The 25,117-nt window shown below is 41.5% G+C and overlaps 1 protein-coding gene across 6 annotated transcripts; it reads right to left on the bottom strand.

The window, feature by feature from the left end:
- On the bottom strand, positions 1–25,117 carry OTULINL (OTU deubiquitinase with linear linkage specificity like). 6 transcript variants are annotated; one of them, XM_014261582.2, is made up of 9 exons: positions 21,513–21,545; positions 13,572–13,620; positions 9,610–9,769; positions 9,452–9,483; positions 9,261–9,352; positions 6,981–7,130; positions 6,041–6,169; positions 3,678–3,950; positions 2–2,569 (listed from the first exon to the last, which is right to left on the bottom strand). In XM_014261582.2, the coding sequence occupies exons 3-9, from the start codon at positions 9,714–9,716 to the stop codon at positions 2,396–2,398; spliced, it is 957 nt and encodes a 318-aa protein (XP_014117057.2). In that variant the 5' UTR covers positions 9,717–9,769; positions 13,572–13,620; positions 21,513–21,545; the 3' UTR covers positions 2–2,395. The 6 variants fall into 6 exon arrangements, with proteins under 6 accessions (XP_005533104.3, XP_014117057.2, XP_087921455.1 ...); XM_005533047.3 differs by lacking the exons at positions 13,572–13,620; positions 21,513–21,545 and adding an exon at positions 24,938–25,117 and having other exon boundaries at positions 1–2,569; XM_088065329.1 differs by lacking the exons at positions 13,572–13,620; positions 21,513–21,545 and adding an exon at positions 21,661–21,713.

The following is a 25,117-nucleotide window of genomic DNA, read 5'->3' as shown; positions in this document are numbered from 1 at the left end:
CAGAGAACCTGGTTAAAACTCAGTGCAGCCCCAAACCTGTCTGTGTTTCTCATGATTCTCTCTGCATTTATTTTTAAGACTTGTGATTATCCTCACCTGAAGCTCCTCTGTTTTCACCTCCCATTTCTGTTCCTGGTATGATCTGGCTGATACCTCTGACACCTGATAAGACAGCAGATCTGTTTCTGTATGTTCATTCTGGATTTTTGGGACAACATTAATCTCACCTAACTTCAAATATCTAGGGCAGACAGATTTATGCTGATCACTGCCAGCTCCTACTACAGTCAATGAAGAGAACCAGTCCCTTCTAGAGACCCACTCCTCTGGCTGTCCATGTGCCGTTGCCTTCCCCTGACAAGGCAGAGAGCCCTAGCTCAGGTGACCAGGTTCAGTTGCAAACATCCAAACTGGTGAGGTAAATTCCACTGTCTGTTTTAGATTTTTATTAATTCCCCACTATTAATGTGCTCAAGATCACAAAAATGTATGTTTTCACAATTTATCACTTTCAGCTGTAATGCTTTCATATTCCTAAACACAAATAATATGCAAATCATTAAAAAGCCCGCAACAAAAATACATACTTTTTATGGTATGTCTGTTTGTACCAAAACAAAAATAAAATATAGACTAGTTTATTGATAACTGTAAATGTTACTGTTGATGCAAAATAGATAACAATACTCTACACTTAGGTATTATAACGTTTCCTCATGCAGAGCAGAACCAAACCTAAAACAAGAAAATTACTTCATTCAGCAAAAAAACTTTCTTTTAATAAATAAAAGTCTGCCGGTTTTGATGAGATGAAATTAATACAGCTATCAAGCCTTCTTAATTAAAATCTACAAATCATTCAACAAAACTGAACTCAAGTGTTTGTATTTATAAATATATATATACATATGCACACAAATAAAAGGAGCATAAGGGAGAAAATAGCTTTCCTTTACACAAAGGAACTAAGCACTCTCCACTGACTCAAAGCATTACCATGAAGATACCTCATGCAACTGCTTTAGCTCCTGCAGGCCCTGTTCCCATTTTTGCTATTGGCTTGCATTTTCTCCTGCAGGTTTAAAAAAACAAACCCTCCTATCCCCATACCCCTGGGATAAGGAAAGGAGAGGTTCTGTTTCTTAATAAACCTCATCCTCTTCAATACAACCATTAGCCTGTGACATTGCAAGCTTTTCACAAATATTTTGTGAGATCTAATACTTCAAGTTAAGGTCCCTTATTTTGAAATAATCAAAACACACACGATTCTTTTAGAAAACAGAACTGAGGAAAATGTTCCATGTAGGAAGGTAAATCTCATTTACTTGTTCTGGACAGACTTCCAAAACGGAAGTCTAAATTAAAAATAGTGATCTTAGGCAAGGAGATTAATACATAATCAGAGGATAAAACATGTATGCAACACTGCTGAATTCACATCATGCATAGAAAATTAATATTTTCTGAAAATGCAGTGTTTTGGCCTGTATTCCATGCACAGCTTTCTCAAATGAATTGCAAAGGAAATCTTGGCAGGTAATGTTGAAATCAGCTCTTAAAGAATTCACAAGTTGAACAAAGCCATACGCAGATACTGGGTGAAACTCTGTTGCACGTGAACACTGCCCTTTTTACCTTGGAAAAAACTATGTACTTTCCTCATTTACACAGGTGATCTTCCATTCATCACAGTGTTCTTGTGTGTTGATTTTTTCTCCCAGTGTAACAGTTCTTCACCTTCAGGGATCACCACTGGGTGCAGCCAGCTCAATTTCCCATGTCTGAAGTTAAGTACAGCCTGCAGCTGCTTGCTCTGCCCATCCCTGGAGAGGCGTTCTGGCAACAAGGGAAGCCAAGTGGATTTGAAGCAGCCATGCAGAGGCCCCAGCTTATATCCTCCCATCCCAAGTCAATGCAAGTTAAATAGCATGGAATATAAACTGTGGGACCCTGGGATTTTCTTCCTCTGTGATTCATCCTCCCTTGCTAGAGACAGACAGGAATAGGGAAAGGCAGTCATTGCTTTAGGCACTTACGTTTAACCCATCCATGGATGTCAGAGTAAACCCTTACACTAGCAATGGAAAACCCAGCATAACCTTTGTCTTTTGTTGTCAGGCATTCCAATTTTTTGGTCTAACAACCCCCAAATGTCACACTTTTTTGCCCCAGACAGTAAAGCAATATATTTTATGGTTTTTATGGCTGACTGATGGTGAACTGAGCTGCAATGGGAAAGCAAAATGTTTACACAATAAACCCATAAATCATTTTGTAACCACTAATGAGCATTCTCACGATTTTACTGCTGCCAATTAGAAACCTAATTCACTGGAATTAGTCACTATACTATACAAAGGAAAAAGAAAAAAAAGTCACTGGTCCTTCACATTCAGAAAAGGGGGATGTGATAGTAGCGGTCATCCTCAGTCACGAGAGAAATCTCATTCCATTCCCTTCGGTATTCATCCGGATAGTTTACTTTAAATTCCTCAGTATTAAACCTATGCAGTCTGTAAACTCGTATCTTTACTTCAAGTAAGTATCCAAGAAGAAACAGTTCAACCTAAAAATTAAAGAAGTCTGTAAGACATTTATTTCTAGACATTGAAAACTAAACCGAAGATAATCCAAGTTAAGGCAAGTCATTTAGCTTCAAAACAGTAGACAAGGGATAAAAGGGGCCCTTTTGCTAGTGGAGTAAGAACATTGAAAGTTTGAGGACACTCCAAACAGCCCTTACACTTCTCTTTTGCATGTAGAGAAGAACATTCCTTTTCCACCTGACACCATACATAACCTGCTCCCAAGCCAGCTCACACAGCTTAGTGGGGAGCAAGAAAGGAATAGCTGGTACCAAGACTGATGCACCCTGAAAAAATAGGAAGCCTGCCACCTTGTGATCACTTGCTACATATGGAAAATGTAACACTGAAAGGAAAAACTTGGTGCTTCACATATATGAAACTGGAGAACTGGCATCTCATTGATACTTCTTGCAATGGATTGCTTAATCAGGAAAAAAGGTTTGGGAACAGTTCATAACCTTGGGCATAGCCAGACAGAGAAGAACTTGTCCAGTCATAAGCAAACGGCTCCTAAATCTGACTGCATCATGTAACAATTGACTTGATAACTGAAACTGATTATAAAAATAATTTCAGCCATTGGAAAGTGAAACCATTTGTGGAATGGCAGTGGAGTGTTTAGATATCAGCACTGAACTTCTCACTAATTACAAAACAGGAAACTAAAAACTTAACATATAAAGGTGATTAGTAGAGTTGTCATTACCTACTCTTAATAGACATTAGATCTCATGAAAACCAAAGGGTGGGAAGAGAATGATGCTGTAGAGTTTGGCATAGCAGATCAGATAGGAAAAGCAAAACAACTGGTCAAAACAGCATCACCTAAAACTATTTTACATATCAAAGTTATTATTGTTCTAAACAATAATTGTCTTTTTGATGCCTGTAGCATTTGTTTTTGGTCCACTCTTACTAACTAGTTGTTTTTTTCCCCAGAAGATAAATGGCTATCCTCAGTCCATTTTCCCCACATCTCAAAGAAAAAAAAATGGGCCAGCTGTCACGGATGATGTATGATATAATCACCTAATCACTAGAAAGATGGAAAAAGTTCTGTGATTTGTTTTTAATTTATATCCTTACCTGGTCTAGGCCAATAGAGTCACCTATGGAGTTCAGATGATTCATCATGAAACTCAGAGGGTCAGACGAAGAGTCACGAGCAAAGAGAAGGCTAAAAAGGTTGTGAACGGGTTCATCCCTGCTCTTTATCTGCTCATAGGCTTCGACAACTTCATAGAGCATGATGAATTTTATGGCTTCATATAGTTTGTATTCCTTGCTTTCATCAGAAAACAGTGTATTACACATGTTTCCTCTTTCTTCATGATCTCTTGTAGCACTTATTTCAGCCCACTGGAAAGCACACAGAAGAAGAAGATTACTAAAATTATTAAAAGTTCTATTTAACACAAAAGATTGCAAAACAGGAACAGAAGCCTGGTCTAAGTGTAAAGCAGCTCAAATGAGCCCAGGCACAACAGCATTTGCAGGCAGCAGCTTCCAATCTGATCAAGGCCAATGGTATGAGGTACAACAAAGCCAAGTGCCAGGTCCTGCACTTAGGTGACAACAACCCCAGGCAACACTACAGGCTGAGGGCAGAGTGGCTGGAAAGTGGCTCAGTGGCAAAAAGTGGAAAAGTGGGGATGCTGGTGACAGCAGCTGAACATGAGCCAGCTGTGTCCAGTTGGCCAAGAAGGCCAAGAGCATCCTGGCCTGTATCAGCAATAGTGTGGCCAGCAGGACCAGGGCAGCAATTCTCTGTACTCAGCACTGGTGAGGGCACATCTCAAAATTCTGTGTTCAGTTTTTGTCCCTCACTATGAGAAGGACATTGAGGTGCTGGAGTGTGTCCAGAGAAGGGCAGTGGAGCTGGTGAAGGATCTGGAGCACAAGGCTGATAAGGAGCAGTAGAAGGAACTTGGGTTATTTAGCCTGGAAGAAACAAGGCTGAAGGGAAAATCTTATCATACTCTACAACTACCCAAAAGGAGGGTGTAGCCAGTGGGGGAGTTCATCTTTTCTCCCAACTAACATGTCATAAAACAAGAGGAAAAGGCCTGAATTTTTGCAAGGGGAGATTTAGACTGGATACTAGAGAAAATTCTTCATCAAAAGTATTGTCAAGCATTGGAATAGGCAGTCCAGGGAAGCAATTGAGTCACTGTCCCTGGAGATATTTAAAAGTGTAAATGTAGCACTTGTGAACATGGTTTAGTGCTGGTTGGACTTGATGATCTTAAAAGTCTTTTCCAAACTAAATGATTCTATGATTCTGAGCTAGGAAAGGCAGCAAAGAACCATGTTACTAAAAATAGGCAGAAATCCATCTCAATGGTTGAACACGATCTTTTAAAAAAAAAAAAAAAAAAAGTTGGGAGCTATACCTCATGCCAAGTAATAGCATAATGCATCACAGAGTTGCTTTGAAACAATTTGTTAATTGTAAGGATTTATTCATTTTTTTGACTTGAAACTTTTTCTTCTTACTAAATGCTTTGTGCACTAACATCAGCTAAAAGAACTACAACAAGCTATAAATGAAAGCCAAATAACCCAACTGGGAAATGCAAAGAGCAACCAGAACAAAATGATAACTGCACATAACAACTACCAGGCCTATCTCAAGAAGATGCAGCTGTCACTTTGGCACAGCAAGGGTGCAGGTGAGGGACCAACTACTCTATTTTAATTCCCTCCTTTTATTTCTAATGCTTTGTTTCTAGAGCTTATATTTGTCTGTTTGGGGTTTTGTTGTTTTTATTTTAAAATTAACAATTACTATCACTGCAGATCCACAGAAACCCCAGGGGTGCTCAAGAAAGGTGCAAGGTCTTGACAGCCCAGCTCTTTATCTCTCTCTCAGAAGGCTTTGGGGCTGCTAAATATCCCCAAATTTTAAATATGTAAGTAAGAATTATAGTCCTGGGATAGGAATGATGGCAATCTGGCAGTGCTGAGCAGAGGGGGTGGTGAGGCTGACAGGTCTTTTCAATCAAGTGCTTAAGTTTACAGAGAGAAATTATAGCAAAAATTGATAATTAAAACATTTAATGGGGATAGAAGCAAAGAAAATACAATAGTTTTAGAAAAAAATGCATGGTTTGCTCTTTTACAGCTGAGGAGGGAATCCACAAGCATCTTATACAGCATGTTTGTTTTTAATCAAAATGATGAGATACTGCAGAAGCCACTTGATGGCAAGGACTAGCTGTGGGGATGGTTGCCTCCCTAACTTTCAGGGGACTCCTGAGTACTTCACCTAGTGGACCACCAAAATCTGGATTTCTCTGCAGGAGGGGCAATGGCCTTCCCAGCATCTCAGCAGTCTGAACCTGGGGGGAAGGCTGACTGCCCCACGAATATGCAAGAGGCTGTTCCTTAACTGTCTGAACCCATTTCTCAAGGCTTTTATTCTTCCCAACCATTTCCAAGATACTCACGTTTGTCTTTAATGCCTCCATACATTTGCGCAACTTCCCAAAGGCATTTGGACCTGTGTATCTTTCTGGTCCAAAACTGTATTGCTGAATCCAGTTGCAACCTTGAGAATACAAAAGCTTTTCAGGGAGCTGGGAAAAAACCAAAAGACAAGCTAATCATAACCATAACAAGAAGCAGAGTATATGGTTATATAAACTTGTCTACATACAATTTACAATGTGGTTCTATCAGCTGTTTGTACAGTTCAAACAACAAAGTAAATGAACCTCACAGTTCAAATGCTATGAAGGAGGATGCACTTAACTGCCAAGTCCCAAAGTAACATTTAAAATAGGGCCAACCAAAAAAAACCAAAGATTAAGAAAATATGCTCTCAGCAAAACGTATTACTCACACTCTGGAAAAGCTGAGCACTTCCAAATTCAGTGAGTATTTAGGATCACAGACACCTTGCAGTCTGCACACACTTTTCTACAGGCAGGAGCTATAGATCCCACCTTCCTGACACTACCTCCTGCTGGAGCTCCTGAAGCCCATAGCAGGATTCCTGCTGCTCCAGAAACACGGCAGCTCCCAAGCGAGCCACTGAACTTTGCATGGATGTGGATGGGAAGGATTTAAATAACCTGTTGTGTTAAGTGAATGACATCTAGCAGGATGGCAGTAACATACATTCATCTATCCACTTTTTTTTTTTTTTTTTACATCATTTAGACTCATGTTCACATTGGTATATTTAGATCAAGGTCAGTTTTTCAATTAAATGTAGTTCAGTGGGTTAAAAATCTTCTCTTTGAATTCTGATAATGATTCTCCACTTTGACAGCCAACATATCACTTTTCAAAGTTGAAAAATATGAAAAAATATATCATTGAACAAAGCTTTCTTCTGCTGTGCATGGATAGCTAAAATGTGTTTATTTAGAAAATGAATTTTACCTTCAATATATCTCTTTCCTTCATCCATGAAGGAAAAGGAATGCCTTGGCTGAATATCTGAAAAAGCACCGCTCTTACTACACTGTAGTTGTCCCTCCTGACTTGTCTTAGGTATTTGATATGACAGCTCTTAAACAATTGTTCATATGCCTAGAAAGAGAGCAAGAAAAATTAGCAATAAGAAATACTAAATGTTAGAAAAAAACCATGTTGTTTGAAGTTCAATTCCAAACTACTCATAAGAGGGAGCTGGGGGAACAAGACAGTATATTTTTAAGATTTATATACACAGAAATGTTAAACACTATGTTTTTGTAAACACATTAGACTGGCGCTGCCCCTTAAGAGTGATTCAGCATTCCTTCTGAACCCAGCAACTTGTTCAAGTCTCTGCACTTTTGCTACTATAAACATTCACATGGTCAACCAAATTAGAGCAGATCAGCACAGATTTCTGTGCTGTAATAGCATTAACCCCAAGCATTTTACAGTTTTCACTGACATGTGGGATGCAGCAGCAAAAGGGCAGGAACAAGTATCTGGAGAAAACTCCTTTAGGCAAAAACATTTCCTTACATTGACCTGAATCCATTGTGCAACACTGACCTGAGGCAGAGCAGATTTGGAAGCTCTCTGCTGAAGCAGACAGCCCTTGGTCCAGCTACCCTCTCTGCATTACCACTGGCTGCTATCTGACCCTTGTTGAGAAAATTCTGAGCAATAAACTGGCAGTGAATTAGGGAGAGAACTCTACAGTCCAACAGGCTGCTCCATCACTTCCAGTTTGCTTCCTGAAGGGGGCAGCAGGATGGTCTCAATTCCTCATAATCTGTTTCCCTTCTCCTTATCCCACTACCACTTCTCAGCTGCACTCTGTCCCCTTATTCTTACTGTATCAGCTGAGATAGTAACCCTATCAAACTCTTTCTGCTGAGGGAGTTCCCTGCTACTTCAGCAAGCTTGAGGGCCTCAGAGAAGTCTCCTTCTTGTAGATGATCTGCTTCATCAGCTCACCATCCGGGTGGACCACATCCAAAAGAGGATGAGAGTCAGAACAGAAGAGGGAGAAGGACTGCCTAGCTAGGACAAGGCAAGGAAGAGGGAGAGACAAGACAAACATGGGATTATTCCTTCTGGGGGCAGCAAGCATGTTATGCTGGGTCTCACAAGACCTCATCGTAAAATGTGCTCCTTACTATAGCAACTTCTACCTGATGTAACCAGACATCTACTGACTGCTCCATATACAGGAGTCTCCTTTTCAAGTCTGGTCATCCAGAAGGCTCATAGATTTTCTGAAAGGCTTTTTGCCCAGCATGGGCTTGCAACTTCTATTAGAAGTTTTGCTATCTTTTGTTATTTGGTCCTCCAAATTATTTTTGGCCTTGTGTGCTTTTCTGTGAACTCCTGGCACTGCTGTGTTCCTGCATTTAATGTGGTAAAACTGGATCTTTTCTCTGTTCATCACTTGAACACAACTGCAGCTTTTTGAAAACTATCTTATTTTTTCTGCAACCCCTTTATGCTACTGTTTATCCTTACCAGCTTCTTTTTACCCTTTAAGTCCTTCTTGGTATGCACTTTGTCTGTGATTCCAACACCATGACCTAAAGCCAATGCATGCCAAATACCCTGGTGCAGTTGAACTGCCTGCTTTGCCAGCAGCACCCTGGGGAAGACACCAGCACAGAGGCACCTAGGCTGGGGTGCAGAGCTGGAGCTGAGGGACTGTGCCCAAAGGCATGGGATGGTCCCTATCCAGCACCCCAGCACCCTGCCTGCTGGGCACCACCCAAGCTGGCACAGGTTAGATTCCAGCTCCTACCCTGCCAGCCGCAGCTGATGATGCTGGAGAGGGGAAGGCTGCCAAACATGGACCTTCAGAGGTTGGAGGAGAAATGGATGTGGGTTTTCCTTCCTCCCTGGAATAAGTGTTTTTAGCTTAAATCAAAGGCTGGCCAAATGACAGTGCCTAAGACCACATTATTTGGGCTTTAGCACTGGTCATGATTTTTCCTGTTAAGGCTACTGTGTGGCTCACTGGCGCTAGAAGATGGAATTCAGAATATATACAAGACTAAAACCTGATCTACATTTTGACCTGCACTGCTGCACTCTTTATTAAGACCCATGCTCATGCTGCCCCTTTTGCTTCTCATTTGACTAGGCAGTGTGGCTGGCTTTGATAGCTGCTGCAGCTGTTTGCACTGAGAGTGCTATTTCTTTCCCAGGTGCTGGTTCTCCCCTGTCCTCATGCAGAGATTAAAATTTAACTCTTACCTCCCTCATCTGTTTGGCCTGCTTTGTTTCTCCTTTCCATTCTCTTGCACTATAGCCAAGCAGATCAACTTCTGGCAGCACACTGAGATTCCCTAAATTGAGATTGACAGATTAGTTACATTCTGCTGTTCTGCATCTAAAGGGAAGCTGTGAGGGTGATTAATGAATGTGGAGTGACAACAAAAACTTACTTATGAGTTGCCTCTGAAGGTAGTTGCTCCACCTGAAATATAAATGATAGAACAGGTGTCATCGAGGAGGTGTTGAAAGTCAGTACTGAAATACTGACTACTTATTACTGAAATAAGCAACAGTGTGGAAGACTAAAGTCTGTGCAATAAAAACCTACCTTTTCAGCAGCTGCGCTAAAAAGCTGTATAGCCTTCTACAATACCAAAAAAGAGCAGTGAGGAAGGACATGCTTAGCATTAGCTGCACTTTCACTTTTTGCCACATGAGACACAGGGATTCCTTGCTGGCTGTTTTCCAAGACCACACCTCATGCCTTCCTAAAATATGGATCAAAAGAGAGGGAAAAATCTTATTATTTTGAAGTACTTGTTTCTGTTTGCTATCTTGCAAAAAGAAAGATCATCTAAACATGATACCACTACAAAGGAAACACAAAACATGACATCTAAAAGATTAATATATTTTACTTAATACACATAATTTATATACTTAATTTTTCAAGCTTTTAGGGGTTTGGGTGCACATAGTTCACATTTCCACACTTCCTGCACACAGTGAAGGCTACATACATAGTTACAATGGAGTCACAGGAAGACTGGTGTCAAACCCACTGCTCACTAACAAAAAACCCTCAAATTTTTAATTTTTTTTTTTTATTATTACTTCAGGATGTGGTGATCTAGAGGCCTGTACTGTAATTATTTTGTCTCTAAGTCACGTCTTTAAAGACCAGGGGTTCGTAAGACTTACTTGTAGTCAACAGATGGGCCATATAAGGCAATATTAGCTGACTAAGCATCATATGACTGCCAGGGGAATTAAAGGAATGTTCCTGCCTCAATTTGGGTAAGTTTAGGGACAATTTAAAACTCCAGAGAAAGATTCTCCCCAGGGATTTGGTAAGACAGCTCAGGAGATCATGACAGAGGGGGTGCACGCTCACTGTTCTTCACAGACATAAACAAGGACAAGATTCTGTCACTCCCCTGGCATTACAGACAAGGTTAGGGAAGGTTATGGTTGTCTATTTTTGATAAGAAGACCTACAAGTGAGAGAGGCCCTAGAGACTGAACAGTTAACAAAGGCAGTAGCTGCTCCCTAAGTGAGAAATTTGTCCTCTGGAAAAAAATTGAGTATAGGAAATTCCCAGAGCTCATGATGAACAGATGCTCAGTTATTAACTTATTTATTGATTTAGTACAAAACCTTAAAAGAACTCAAATTTTATATAGGTATCCACAGAAAAGGCTGAAAAGATCCTTCTCCAAGGAGTCTACAAAGATAATTACTCATTCCATGTAGTTTATGTCAGCTGAACTTTTGCCCCTCCTGGCTTTAACAGGAAATTTAAGAGGGGCTTAAGTTTTCCAAGTAAGTTAAGCCCATGCACTGTGGACAACAATCCAGTCAAAGAGTTACATATCAATTCCAACCTTAGCAACAAGATAAACAGTGATGCACTCATTTTTATGAGCACTGTTGCATATACACAGAGCACTGCTGATACTTGGCCTTTCCCAATATTCTGTTGTTTGAAGAAGTTTTATTACAAGATGTTGTATGCAAGTCATCTGGTGGTGAGACCCAGACCTTGTCTCTCCTGTGAACTAAAGGTAGGTTAAGAGCTGTAAATGAAAAGGTGTCAATAAATTTTAGGTCAGTTGGGGGGCTCGTTCTGAAGCTCCAGAAAATGTTTATTACTGATGCCAAGTAACAGACAACAAAACATCAGCTGTAAGGTTTGGAAGTGGAAAACTTCACAGAAAAACCAGACACTCCCACTTACAGCTCACACACACATATAAACACACACCCACTTCCTCCTGAGGGACACTGGTAGGTACATTCTCAATATGCACATAAACTCCTACCTAGATAAATGGCAATCCCAGATCAAGCAACTGCATTTTTTTCTCTTTCTGCTTTAGGATAAAGGCATCAGCATTGAAAAAAACCTCAGTGGACTGTGAATAACTGAACCTTTTGTCCACTAGAATGGAACCTGATGGCTCACAGATGTTCAGCCCAGGGATCAGAGGGTATTCTGGATTTACACTGTTGTATGCAAACCAGTGATGATTGAAATGAACAACAATTTAAATACACAGTATCAAAGGTAAGCTGCAGCAGACTTTCATTTCTTTACTAAAAAGGGCTGTATAGTCCACTCCCACATTTGATTTTGAACAAACTGGGTCTATAAAAAAAATCAAAAGCTGGTCCATCTGTTAAAATTACATACTTTGCATTATGGAGTACCAAGAAATACATATGAATGCAAAATTTCTTCCCTTACCCCTTTTACGGGCAGAAAGATGCTCTGCATCAGTTTTTAAACTGAATCAAGCAATCTTTTGAAGAAGTTTTTGGTGGTAATAATCCTGAAAAAACCTCAGGCTACTGGAATTCAACTAGCTCTCTTTCAGTACATATGGTTACCAGGTGCTTGAGCAACTGCTCTTCAAGGAGTGCTGGGAAGCACAGGCTTACTGATTTCCATGAGAAACACAAATCAGCGTCAGAGAACACGAGACAATCAAATATTACTCACCCATTTTTATTTAATATGGGGGATTTATAAAAGGGTATTTTCCCTAGTAGAACGCCTAATGGGTGATGGAAAAACCTGTAAACAAGTGATTTTGAGTATTTTTGCTACCCTTGTATGTATATATTTTTGCTACTTGTACACATGTAGTCTAAGCACACCTTAGACTTCATGAACTTTCCCTCCTGTCATGGGAAAGCTGCTGTTTGAACAGCACTTTGTGATTCAGTTAATACTTCCAGTGCCTATGACACCCTTAGAAATTAATTACATTTTCTATTCAAGTAAATGACATTTAGAAGTAGCAGTTGGATTACAAAGTACTGCTGGTAAAAATGCATCATGAGCATAAATTAAAGAAGACAGCATCTTAAAATAGATCTTGCTACACCCCTCCCTGCACCTTCCAAAAGTCTTCAGAAACCAATGAGCAATTAAATTAATAACACATTAGTCGGGGGAGTAAAATAAACCCCCAGATTTTCAAACCATATCCATTCCCTGGGCTATGGGCAGAATTCATCCTGTTCCTCAGGAGGCAGTGACAGGAGCAGTTAGTGCTGTGACCAGCTGCTGGGCTCTCAGTCTTCTTGGAGACTGACTGTGACCATCAGCATGACAGGGAGGCCTGACTCTTCTGCCATGCAGAAATTTGGAAGAACAGAGGCTGAACAGTGCTGGAGTAGGAGCTGATAGTAGTGTTTATCTTACAGAGCAAGTAGTACACCATGTTTTATTTTCATGCTACATCAAGCTTCCGGCTAGTGCCAAGCCTTAAGCTTTTCCTGCAAAGTCAGCAGGAGAGACACACAGAAGAAAAAAAAAAAAACCAACAAAAAAGGCCAGGAAAAAAGATAAGTAAGAGGCGCTTGCAACATCTGTTTCAGGTTCAACTCAGAAAGAATCTCAAACGGACTTGCTTCACATTTGACTCGCTCACAACTTTTTTGGAGGCTTCTACGTTAAATGCACACACACGATGAAATGCAAAATGTCAGAGATTAGCTTGGGAACTATCAGACAGAACTGTATGCATTACTGAATATTCCAGCATGTCTGATGGCACAATCACTCTTTACTGTTTTTCTCCATCAGAAAGGTATCAGAGCATCTTCCCAAACTAAACCTGACAAAATGATTTCTTTTCGGGACATTCCTCTTCACCGTCCTTTTGGTACTGAAAGCAGGACATAGCACTTGTCACCAAAAAGTGGCCAGGTTTCATACTCCCATCACACAAAATTATGTTCCTAGTTCCCAAAAAGAAGGTATAGCCTCATTCAAAAAGGGAGGCAGAATGTGGGACTCCTCTGCTCCAGCCCTTATGCTTCCCCACCTGTACCACTCACCTCCCTCCTCTGTTGGATGCAGAGCAAGGAAGGCAGACCCCCTCAACTGAGACATGCAAAGCTTGGCATGGAGGTCCAAGTCTGCCTGTGTTCAAGGTGTGCATGCAGAGTTCTCTTCATGTTATTGCACATTGCTATTTTCCACATTATTCACCATCAGCACCAAGGTATGTTACAGAAGAGGCTAAGGCTCTCTTTTAAGGGAAAACAAACAAGCTTACCTTTATAGAGCAGGCACAAGCATGATGCACATGTGTACACAGACCTCAACTGAATGAGCCAAGAGGGAGACACAGAAAAATTATTAATCATACAAATTCAATACCTACATAAGATTACATCCCATTAGAGTTTAGAAGACAGAAATATGCCTTTTTAAGTGGTGCTGAGAAATCACAAATTCTTTGATTTCCCAGTTTATCATCAGCACTGCACAAAAAAAAACCCCAAACCAACTGAAAACAGGTCAAACACATATCAAGATATGTGAGAAGCACTACTTAATTCAATAACTATTTAATTACAAACCCCTTCCTTTACAGAGTAAAGCAATGCCAACTTGTTAAGCAACATTCACCTGTTCTAACAAACAGGAGAGATGAGGCTCTCTCCTTGGTATATTAAGAAAAAGAAAATAATTTACAAAGATGTAATCCATCAGTGACTTATCAAAAGTTCAACCAAGTCTGCTGATCAAATATCTTCTACTGAAAGAAAATCAAAAAACAAATTAAAATCCCAGCCCCAAACCACAGGTCGAATCACATAACTACCTAGAAAACAGAATAGTTTTGGTAATGCTGAGGCCCATCAGTTGCAAGAAAGATTTTATTTACAAAACTCTTCTGCATAGGGCTGTCCCAAGTGCCCTCTTAGCTCCCTCAGTCTTTTTTTCAGAAAAATATAGAGAATATAGAGCTGACATCATCATCATCATATATGGCTGATCATCAACAGGAACTGCTGGTGTTAATGTATCTATCCAGATGTGACACATACTTATTCCTACTGTGCAGTAACAACCATAATGTGTTCTTACCTACTGGGTGATTATCTAAAATATACTCTACTAGAATTACCTTTACAATACCATTTTCAGCTATATAATCAAGATATTAATGCATGCCTTAGCCTGCACATACCATTTTCTCTCTACAAATGCCTACAAGAACAAAAGCAAAGTTCAGTTCTTCATTTCCTGTACAATCCAGCTTCCTTTTTAAGGCATAGGGTGCTTCATCCAAGACCTACAGATGAATAATGCTTAGCCTCACTTCCATTTAAGTAAGAAAAAACATGACAGAAGCCTTCTGAGAATTTACAGTCCAGAATACTGGATGAGAAACACATGAAATGCATTTCATGCCATTAAAAACACATGAATCTCTCTAAAACTTTTATTCCTATTTAAAAAAAAAAAAAAAAGAAAAAATAAAATAACCTCCTTTTAAAGAAGGAGCCTCTGAAATCTCTGCTACTGTTTCTTTGTTAATGTGGAAAAAAAAAGTCTGTTCCCATTCTGAATTGCTATTTAATTCCTGTACACTTTAAACAGAACTTACGTAAATGCACTAAATCTATTATTTGAAAGAAGCCCACTCTAAGAATTCTTATTCTGCCTGATGCAGAGTTGCATGTTGAGTCACCCCTAATGTCAGTCATGGTTGTTTCACAGTTCTCAAACTGCTTTTCTTTTTCTTCTTTTTTTTTTTTTTTTTTTTTCCCATGCTGAATCCAAACTGACAGAATAAAGGAAATACTTTCCTCCTGAACATCTCAAATGTAGCTGACAAGTATGAATACCTTGGGTTTTTTATGTTGATATGTCTAGATAACTGAAACATGGTTAGGGGAAAAAAAGAAGTCTTACTTAGCAATAACAGTAATTTTCCCCCTCCTAATTTTTAAATCCTGTTTGCTAGACAGCACAAGACTTGTATCAACCACCCCACCCTCCAAGGATGCCCAGTCAGGTACTCAGGAGGCTGGGGGTACCACAGGCAGCATCCCTCCTGGTCTCTCTAGGCAGAGGTCCAGTGGCAGCTGCCCCACTCCTGGGATTCCCCGGTGCAGGAAGTGCCCCTGGCTCTGCCTGGATGCTTAGTAAGCACACAACACAGGACAGTCCAAGGAATTTTAAGCTACCTGTTGATAAAAAGTTATCCCAACTGATATCCAGAAAAAGAGCAGGATCAAGTAACCCATGACAAACAAAAAAATCAACTCTTCTGAGCTTGTTTACTGTCCAAAGAGAAAGCCCATCTCACCAAACTACACCCACGTTGCTCATCGTTTCCATCTCTGCACAAGGTCTGACTGCTGCACCTCACACAGATTTTGTGTCTGTCTTCAGAGCATAGCCCTCTCCTGAGCGATTTTGTGTGCAGATGGTGCAGAGCTGTGTACTTTTTCATGTGGATTAGTAATTACATATACTTTATGATTAATAATCACAAATTATTCATATCCCCTGGTAGTGCACCAGATGAAGCCTGTGCTTCCTCAGCAGGTATGTGCAGAGGTTATTCCAGCAGTGTTAGCTGTTTGCTAGTTTTACTTGCATCTTACCCTCTTTTCAAGACAGATTAGAAGCACAAAGCAAGGCCAAAGAAAGTAAAATATCAAAGCCATCACTCTGAATGCAAATGGCAGAAATTGGTCTTGCATCTCTTCCTCTCTGCCTCTCAGTGTCCAGTCTGACCAAAGCCAAAACTTCAGCTTTATTCTGCAGAACTCATGGTATTTGTGTGGAAGCAGCTGGAGTGTTTAAACCCTGCTCTCTCTTCATCATTTCAAGGGCAGCACTTTCAAACTGGCATATTTTAATTAGCTCAAGCACACAGAAGTCCTCTGCCTTTTTGTGAGAATGCATTACCAGGTACTTCTGGCCTAATATATTATACAAAAAAAAAAAACATACAGAAAGGTAAAACTGACTGCATCAAGAGAGTCACTGAAATTTAAGTTATCGCTCAGTGTAATACTGAAGTCATAGCTAACAGAAACATTTCATAAAGATGTGGTTCAAGAACTCAGAATATTCTGTGCAAGAGCTTTCAATTTTGTAAAAGCACATTAGTAGTAGTAGTATTATGCATAATAATATCACAGTCATTATTGTCATTGCTAATGCACAGTTGGTATTTTTACAGAAATTTAGATGCAAGAGAAATTTCAAGTGTTTAGAGAGAAGTTTAAACTCTACATCAGTTGCAGGGATCAAGAGACCACAGCTCCCTGACACCTCTGCATTTTCACAAACTGCCTAAAAACTGGAGTTACGTAGCAAGGACTAAATAAAATACAAATCATGCACTCCTGTAAAATATAGTTAAGTGTCACCTTGCATATTAAGCTCTCTTTGAGGGGCTGGCACTTGGCAGAGGCACAACCTACTTTCACTTGTAAAGGAAGAAAATGAAATACAGGGTACTGGATAGTTTCTGACATGGAGCCCAGCAATATAATTTTTAAAGTTCTTCATTTATATGAAACCCCCTATTTTTAAGGCCTTGGCCTTTGGCAAGAACGTCACAGTTGAAATTCTTGTGCAGGAAATGACCCAAAATGAAACCAGAATTGAAGGACAATAAACATATCTCCAAGCTGCTCACAAACATGGTGCTGTGCTCAAAGCAAAACTGGGGAACACAGATAGGGTTTCTCTTTGTTGTACAGATAGACCTGAACCAAGTATTTAAGTTTGCAGAAGACTGATTTTGCACACACTTGGCAATTAAAACCTTGCTAACCATTCGAGGCAGGCAATTCCACCCTCCACTGTTGTGAGGCCCCACCTGCTGTACTGCATCCAGCTCTGGGACCCACAGCATAAGAAGGATGTGGACCTAAGGGTGCAAGGTCCACAGAAGAGGCCATGAAAATGATCAGGGGGATGAAGAACCTCTCTTATGAGAATACACTGAAAGAGCTGAGCTTGTTCAGCCTGGAAGGCTCCTAGAAGACTTTAAAGCACCTTCCAGTAGCTAAAGGGGCCTACAAGAAAGATGGAGAGGGACTTTTTACAACAGGATTTAGTGACATAACAAGGGGAATGGCTTTAGATTTAAAGAGGGCAGGCTTAGGTTAGGTATTAGGTAGAAATTCTTCACTGGAAGGCTGGTGAGGCACTGGGACAGGCTGCTCAAAGAAGCTATGGATGTCCCATCCCTGAAAATGTTCAAGGCCAGGCTGAACGGAGTTCTGAGCAACCTGGTCTAGTGAAAAGTATCCCTGTGCACAGCAGGGGTTTGGAACCAGGTGGTCTGTAAGGTCCCATCCAACCCAAACCATTCTGTGGTTTCCCTGGTGGCAGATGACCTTTGAGCAGTGCCAAGCACCTTGCCTTGATGCTGATACAAGGGCACTTGATGCACTGATACAAGGGCAGACTTGATGATGGTCAAAGCCCCACGGACACCATGTCATATCAAGGCACTGGTTTGATGCTAAGGTACGCATTTCTGTCTTTCATAGCATCATTTACCCAACATGATTACCCAGCCCTGGAAACATAAATGCTAAACACTTCAGATATGTAAAAAACCTCAGCAACATGCATGGACAAGGCACCTGAGACTGGGTCCTGCTGAAGACCACGAGTAGAACTAGCAAAAGCACAAGAGACTGAGCATATACAGCCACATCTTGCCACATCTTTAGCCCTCCACCATCACAGAATACGGCTCAAGTAAGATAACACATATCTTCTGCTCAGTCTACAGCATTCCCCTGTAGAAGAAAAATTTGTTGAAAGAAAAATGTAGGCAGTACAAGTTGCCTTGCTTGACACATCCCTCTGTACAGGTACATAGTGGCATCTGTCCTCACTGGTGACATGGCGACAGGAGCAAGAGACACACTTCCTCTCTCTGTCAGGAGCTTCCAGCATGTCCCCATATGCTACAGAGAAATCCCAAGCATTTGGGTCGGGATCTTGAGGATGTCAAAAATGTATAGTGTATAGAGCAGTGAAAAAATGGGAAGCACAGTGTAAGGTTGAAAAGAAACCAAAATATGCTGATTTCAAAATTTCTCAGAAAATTAATGAAAAAGCAGTAGAAGTTTTGAAGTATTTTTCAATGTTTGTCTTCACTGGAGCCCTCTCAAGAAGGGGACAGTATACCCCTTATTTCCTTTTTGTCCTCGTTTATGCTGGGACACAACTTTTATAGGTTTTTTTTTTTGTTATGCTTTTATGTTATCAGGCAACAGACAGTCCAACCATGAGTTATACTGTTCATGGGAAAATGTCAAACTTTCCATCAAATCAAATTTTGTAATATACAAACTAAATTCTAACACCTCAGAATTGGTACAAGATCCCTAGCAACAAACTTCCCTCTTAAAATTGCCAGTGACTGCTTTTTACATTGCTGCAGCTGAAGAAGTGTAACTCCTGTTTTCTATCATCGAACTCTGACTTTTTCACAAAGAAGTAGCTGTTTTTCAGTCTTTCTGAAGGGTGCAGCACTGTTGTCTGATCCAGAGCACTGCAACCATGCACTGAGGAACTGGCATCTGCTATGCTGGAAATCGCAGCAATGGAGCACATGGGCAAAGCTCCCTGTTGCTTCTGCATGCTGGCACCATGCCAGCTGCATTACCCCACCAGTGCAGAAAGGATGGCATGTGTTCACCAGGCCTTCCCAAAGTCCATCAAAGCAGAAATCAGATCCTGAAGTGATTCAGGGACAGATGTCAGCAACTCAGATTAGTGTTTCAGTTTAAAGAGTACTATAACTCTTTCAGAAGTTAGACTGCCATAAAAATGCCATTAGAATATGACTTAGGCAACCCAAATGTAAATTAAAAAAAAAAAATAAAAATCACAGCCTAAAACAAGAGGAGATTAAAAGGCTCCTTAAGGAAAACCTTATGCCATTCTATCACACCCATATTTAGTTATGCAGGTGTAATGAAAGCAGTATAATTTTATTACCTTTTGACTCCTGAGCACTGGTTATTCCCTGTGTTTTTAAAACAAGGAAATTATAAGCATAATCGTCTCCCCTAGGACAGTTTGGTTCCGTGACTCCCACAGTTCAGCTGTGTGGGGTCAGAAGGTTCAGCAGAGGTATTTCTGAAATCTCAAACTCATTTGCTTGGGTAGTCATGCAAGATCAAAAATTTTCAAACACTAAGCACTAAGATAAAGAAAAATTTAATACATTTTTGAAAAACCCTTTAATGTTTGTTGTCTAATCCTTGGTAGATAGGATGTGAAGATTCAACTGGAGACTGTACCTAAGAAACAAGGTGGACAGAAAGTCTTGGTGCTGAATGGGAAATGAACACCACCTAGGCAGGCAACATGTTCCAAACAGTTTAACAAAGTGGAAAAACAACCCTTATATCCAAAAATGGCAAAGAATCTCAGAACTACAAGAATTTAATTTCTTTTCAACTCCAAATACAGATACTTATCCATAAAAGCACTTAGATTTAAATGCTGACCAGCATTTTCATGCTGTTTCTCCCCTCCAAAATAAATTCTAACACTTTTCACCTAGTAGTTTTTTATAGTTAGGAAAACAGCATCTTTTCCTCCTAGCACAAAGAGACCCTTCAATTTCTAATCAAATTATCTGTCCGCTAGCAAAGAAATGAAATTTTAAAGAAGCACACTTCAGTGACTACAAAGAAGCTTTCTTAGCCTGTCATTATTTCCTGTTTCACGTATTTTGCCTCTTTGTTTCACCACTTGCTGAAAGTGGAGCGGGCCAGAGGACGGAAGTGGGAATAACGGTACTTGCACGTATTAGCCATGGAGCAGGTAGCACCGTGCTAGCTTAAATACTCACTTAAATACACTCACTAAATACCTCAGAAATCTGGTTCTTTCTCTACTGCAAAAATTAAAGTATAAGCTGCTTACAGTTTGTACAGCTTCTCCAAAGAGAAAACAAGCTGGTTTAGTTAGAAAGGCAGTGCAAAATGAGAGCTGGATGAGTAACCATCAGAGCAGAAATGGATATCACAGAATGTACAGCACAAAAGCAAGCTGCTAGGGCACGGTATCCTCAGTCTAAAAGACCGCTTCTCAGTAATGTAAGAGATCACAGGACCATTTGGGCTGAAGAAGGCCTTTAAAATCACATCTGTTAACCCAGCACTACCAAGCCCACCACTAATCATATCCCCAAGTGCCACATCTACATGTCTAATAAATATCTCCAGGGACGGTGACTCAACCACTTCCCTGGGCAGTCTGTTCTGATGACTGAACGCCATTTCAGTGAATAAATTTTTTCCTGATATTTAACCTAAATCTCTCCTGGTATGACTTGTAACTTGGGAGAATAGACTGATCCCACCTGGCTACAGCCTCCTTTAGGTAATTGTAGACAGCAAAAATGTCACCCCAGACCCTCCTTCTCTCCAGGCTAATCAACCCCAGTTCCCTCTGCTGCTCCTCATGGGACTTGTGCTCCAGACCCCGCTGCTGCCCTTCTCTGGACACACGCCAACACCTCAATGTCTTTACTGTAGAGAGGGACCCAGGACTGGACACAGGATTAGAGGTGTGCCCTCAGCAGTGCTGAGCGCAGTCGGACAATCACCACCCTGCTCCTGCTGGCCACACTATTGCTGATGCAGGATGCCCTTGGTCTTCTTGGCCACCTGACACCGAGGACCACCTGCAGCTGGCCCCTCCTGGGTCCTCCTGAATCACACCTGCATTTATGAGCCCCTTTTTCCTAAACCTTCACCTTTCTGACGGGAATACAAGACAGTCTGCAACACGCAACTCCATACCGCACACAGTGAGGAAAAAAATAAATACAATAAAAAATTACCGCCCCCGAAGCAAAGAGCCAAAGCCCGGCCGAAGCCCCGAGCTGTTTGACAAGCACGACCCCCGGGCAGTGGGCGCTGATGCCGCACTCGGGACACGGCATTCCCCAGGGCAGCTCGGCCTTGCCCCGCAGGCGGTGCCCGCAGCCCCCGCCCCGCCACCACACGGCGGGGGCACATCCCGGCCGTCCCGCCGGGATGGCCCCAGGAGCGGCTTCCCGGGAGCCGCCACCTCTGGGAAACGGCCCCGAAAGAGTCAAGTGGAAAATAAAACGGGAAAAATAAAGAAACGGCAAACAAAGGTAAAGCCTCGGCGCGACTTGAGGCACCCTCCGCGCCCGCCCGCCGGCCCCGCCGCGCCTCACCCACGGCGGCGCTCCGCTCCTGGCTCCCCGGGATCCAGCCCCGCTCCACAGGCAGCGCCGGCACCGCCCGGGGCGGGGATCCCGCGGGGCCGCCCCGCTCCCGCCCGGCCGTGCCCCGAGCCGCGGAGGAGGGATAACCCTGTCACACCTCTCGGCCTGTCTCCCGCCGCAGTTCCCCATTTCCCCAGCAACCCCGGCCGCTCCTCCGCCAGTGGGGTTGTGCTTGGGCGTGACACGACGCTGTTACATTTTATAGCAGCACGGAATCGTGCAATGGCTTGCCCTGCAAGGGGCCTTAAAGGTCTTCTAGTTCCAACCCTCTGCCATTGGCAGGGACCCTTCCCACTAGACCAGGTTGCTGAAAGCCCCATCCAGACTGGAACTTAACTCTTCTGGGGATGGGGATGCCTGAAACACTTCTAGGGATTCCAGTTTGCTGAATGGAAACCGACACCATCATCATCATCATCTGTTTGAAATACAGTCATTAAATGTAAACAAAACTTAATAACTTTGAAGTTATTGGTTGGTTTTGGTTTTTTCCATATAATTAAATATTGATTTCCTTACTAATTCACTCTTTAACAAGATGGTGTGCATTCATCCAAAAAGAAATTCCCCTTTGCCAAGTACCTTCCTTTGTAATAGACTTCTATGTGTCATTTCTCCCAGAGGTATGTAGAGAATTTGCATAGACTGATATACTTTCTCTTCTGGTTACACATTAAAGAACAGTTTTATTCCATCTCATTACAGACTTCGCAGGAAAAACAGAAAGGAATTGTGATGGTCCTAACAAAGACTTAAATCTTTTACGGAGTTACAAGCAGTTTGTACAGCCAAGACAAACTTACACAGTCTTTTATTACTGGATTTTGTTTGGTTTTGTTTGGGTTTTTTTCCCCTAAAATATCACAAGTTATTAAAATGGTTGAAGATCAAGACTTTTCATGAAACAGTGAAGAGATTTGTATCACCTGGCATGAATATCAGGTTGTTTCTCCCTCCACCTCAGTTAATCTGGGCTAGAAACAAAATAGGGAAAACCTGCTAAATATCGGCGTGGCAAGCATTCTTACATGCACTCACAGAAAGCCTTAGACACATTTATCCACGTAAAAGAAAATCTAGGCTTAAAAACCAGCTAAAAATAGCAAAAGTAAATAGTTTACTTAAGAGGCCTAAAGCTGTCAGTTGTGTAAGTAGCACTGTGTGCTGCTCCATCAAAAAATCCATTTGGAAAAAAAAATTCCAAAGTGCCACCTCTGTGCCTCTCCAGAGCATCGGTTACCTGGTGCTTTCCATCTGGACTCACAGATTGTGTTTAATGTAGCTGTGTCTCAGGGACTGCAGCTGAGAGAGATGCTGCCAGGATAAAGCTCACTTGGCATCCACCTGCAAAGGCTTGAAGGTGTTTGGAATTTATTTATTTCCACATCTTGTCTGCAGTTATCACATACTTCAGTTTCCCTTTCCAGCTTTTTTCTTGCCTTGGCCAGGCCAGTGTTGGTGGCAGAAGATCGTTTAGCATTGCAGATAAATACAGGTTTGCATCCTTCTGCCTTCTCTTAACCTGTGTTAAGATCTTAGGATTTAATTGGTGACTCCTTTGTGCAGGCAGGCTTGAAAGTGGATGTTTATCTGGCTGCTGGCTCATCAGAGGAGAGAGATGAAATGTTTAGTACAAATCAAAAAATTTAGCAGATCAACCCTTGTATCAGCGAGTTCTTCCCACTTCATGGCTCTCTGCTCTCTCCTTCGTGCATTTATTGAGTACTTCAGTGGAATCTGGAGCATGGTCTTGAGGCTCTATGAATGGGAATAAGCCCTGGGACAATCAATCAATCAATCAATCAATCAGAGATCACTTACATGAAACCTCTTGAGAGACTTTTAAACTAACACTATCCATAGTGCCTTTTCTTTCTCCTTAAGCCCTTTCTGGATGTCTTCCCTGAGTCACAAAGAGCTCTCTAGGACCTTTTTCCATTTTCAAGCTTTGGAAGGAAAATGTTGTCTCTCCTCCTTGTGAGTGAGATGGGACAGCCTCTACCTGCCTCCCTCCTTGGTGTTGGATACATACACCACTGTAAGACTGAGCCAGCTAACACACAACCCTCCTGCACTGTGTGTGCTGTTCCTGTCAGCTGAATGTGGGTTAGGATAACCCTGGAGAGAGCAAACATAGATCCAGGTCTAAGCTGGGATCAAGAGCAGAAACGGAAATAGCAGTTAACTGGAAGGCAGTTCCTTTCACGGACTGAAGAATTGGAAACATGCTGCTACAAAGCTTCAGCAAGCTTCAGAAAATGTCAACTTCCCCAAAATATTTCAGAGAATCATAGAATGTTAATGATTGTAAGGGACCTTGAAAATCATCTAGTCCCCCTCCCGCTTCCAGGGATGGAGCATCCACAGTCTTCCTGGGCAACCTGTTCCAGTGTCTCACCATCTTCACAGTAATGTCTTCCTAATGTCTAATCTAAATTTCCCCTCTTTCAATTTGAACTCCTTGTCCTAGCACTGTAGTTCCTGACAAAGAGTCCCTCTCCAGCTTCCCTGTAAGCTCCCTTCAGATACTGGAAGGTTGCTATGAGGTATACACACAATCTCCTCTTATCCAAGCTGAATAACCCGAATTTTCTCAGTCTGTCTTCCTGGAGGTGCTCAGAGTGCTCTTACCAACTTCATGGTCCTTCTCTGGACCTGCTCCAACAGAACAATGTAAATTGGATTCTCCTCCTCCAGACTTCCTGGTCCTAACATTTTGCATATGTTTCTGATACTCAAACAAGGCTATCTGCTGATGGCAAAGTTCTACTGCTTAGGGATATTTATGACAATTTCTTCCTTTAGGGGAGTATTATGAATTTTCCCACAACATGAACCTCCAGGTTCTTTTGCAGACAATGGCATTTCCAAGCTGCAGCCATGAGTATGACTACCTCCCTCTGCTTGTACCCATATGAGAGTGCACAGCAATTACAGCAAAAGCTTATACTGAAAGTCATTGCTAAGCAAGTGTGAAGACATTTTAACCACGTATGTTTAAACCTCCAAATCAGCAGCCAAAGAAACTGCTGTGTTCATCTGCAGGTGAGCAGCAGGATTATAAGCATGACACAAAGAATGTAAACAGTTCCAAACGAGTGCTGAGACAAAGGCAGCAGTATCCAACCCAGTAAAAGTAGGAAGCCTAGATGCAGAACTGGTAACAGCTTCCTCCTTCAGTTTTTCAGACCCATTTTTAACAGTCAAGAACCATTTCCTTGTTTATTGTAACTTATTACTATCAAGGTCAGGTAGTCCGACATATAGGTAAAAGTAGTACCCATGTAGCTGTAATCAGTAGCAAAGGATTTTTCTCTAGCTTATCACCAGCTTGTTGATATGCCAAAATTTATAGCACAGCAGTATGAACTTACCAACACTTCTCTCTGAGCTAATTCTGCTTCGCTTTTCTTGTTCAGTGAAGCGGTCTCTGTTCTTGCTGGCCCTTCTGTCATGCTGCCTATGCATCTCCTCTCCAGAGTATCACCCCCAGCTGGATTTCTCTCCCCTGACTGCTTTTTTTCTGGGGTTAGAAAATGAGTCTACAGACTCAG

Source organism: Pseudopodoces humilis, chromosome 1 (genome assembly GCF_049639895.1).
Source record: "Pseudopodoces humilis isolate 2021_Gansu_Grassland_sample_001 chromosome 1, ASM4963989v1, whole genome shotgun sequence".
NCBI classification, from domain to species: Eukaryota; Metazoa; Chordata; class Aves; order Passeriformes; family Paridae; genus Pseudopodoces; species Pseudopodoces humilis.
This window is presented reverse-complemented; position numbering and strand designations above follow the sequence as displayed.

Coding starts and splice junctions, on each gene's coding strand:
- OTULINL (XM_005533047.3), bottom strand. CDS start 25,031: ATGCATAGGCAGCATGACAGAAGGGCCAGCAAGAACAGAGACCGCTTC. Junction 9,484..9,609: donor TTAGCGCAGCTGCTGAAAAG/GTAGGTTTTTAT, acceptor TTTATATTTCAG/GTGGAGCAACTACCTTCAGA. Junction 9,353..9,451: donor CCTTCAGAGGCAACTCATAA/GTAAGTTTTTGT, acceptor ATCTCAATTTAG/GGAATCTCAGTGTGCTGCCA.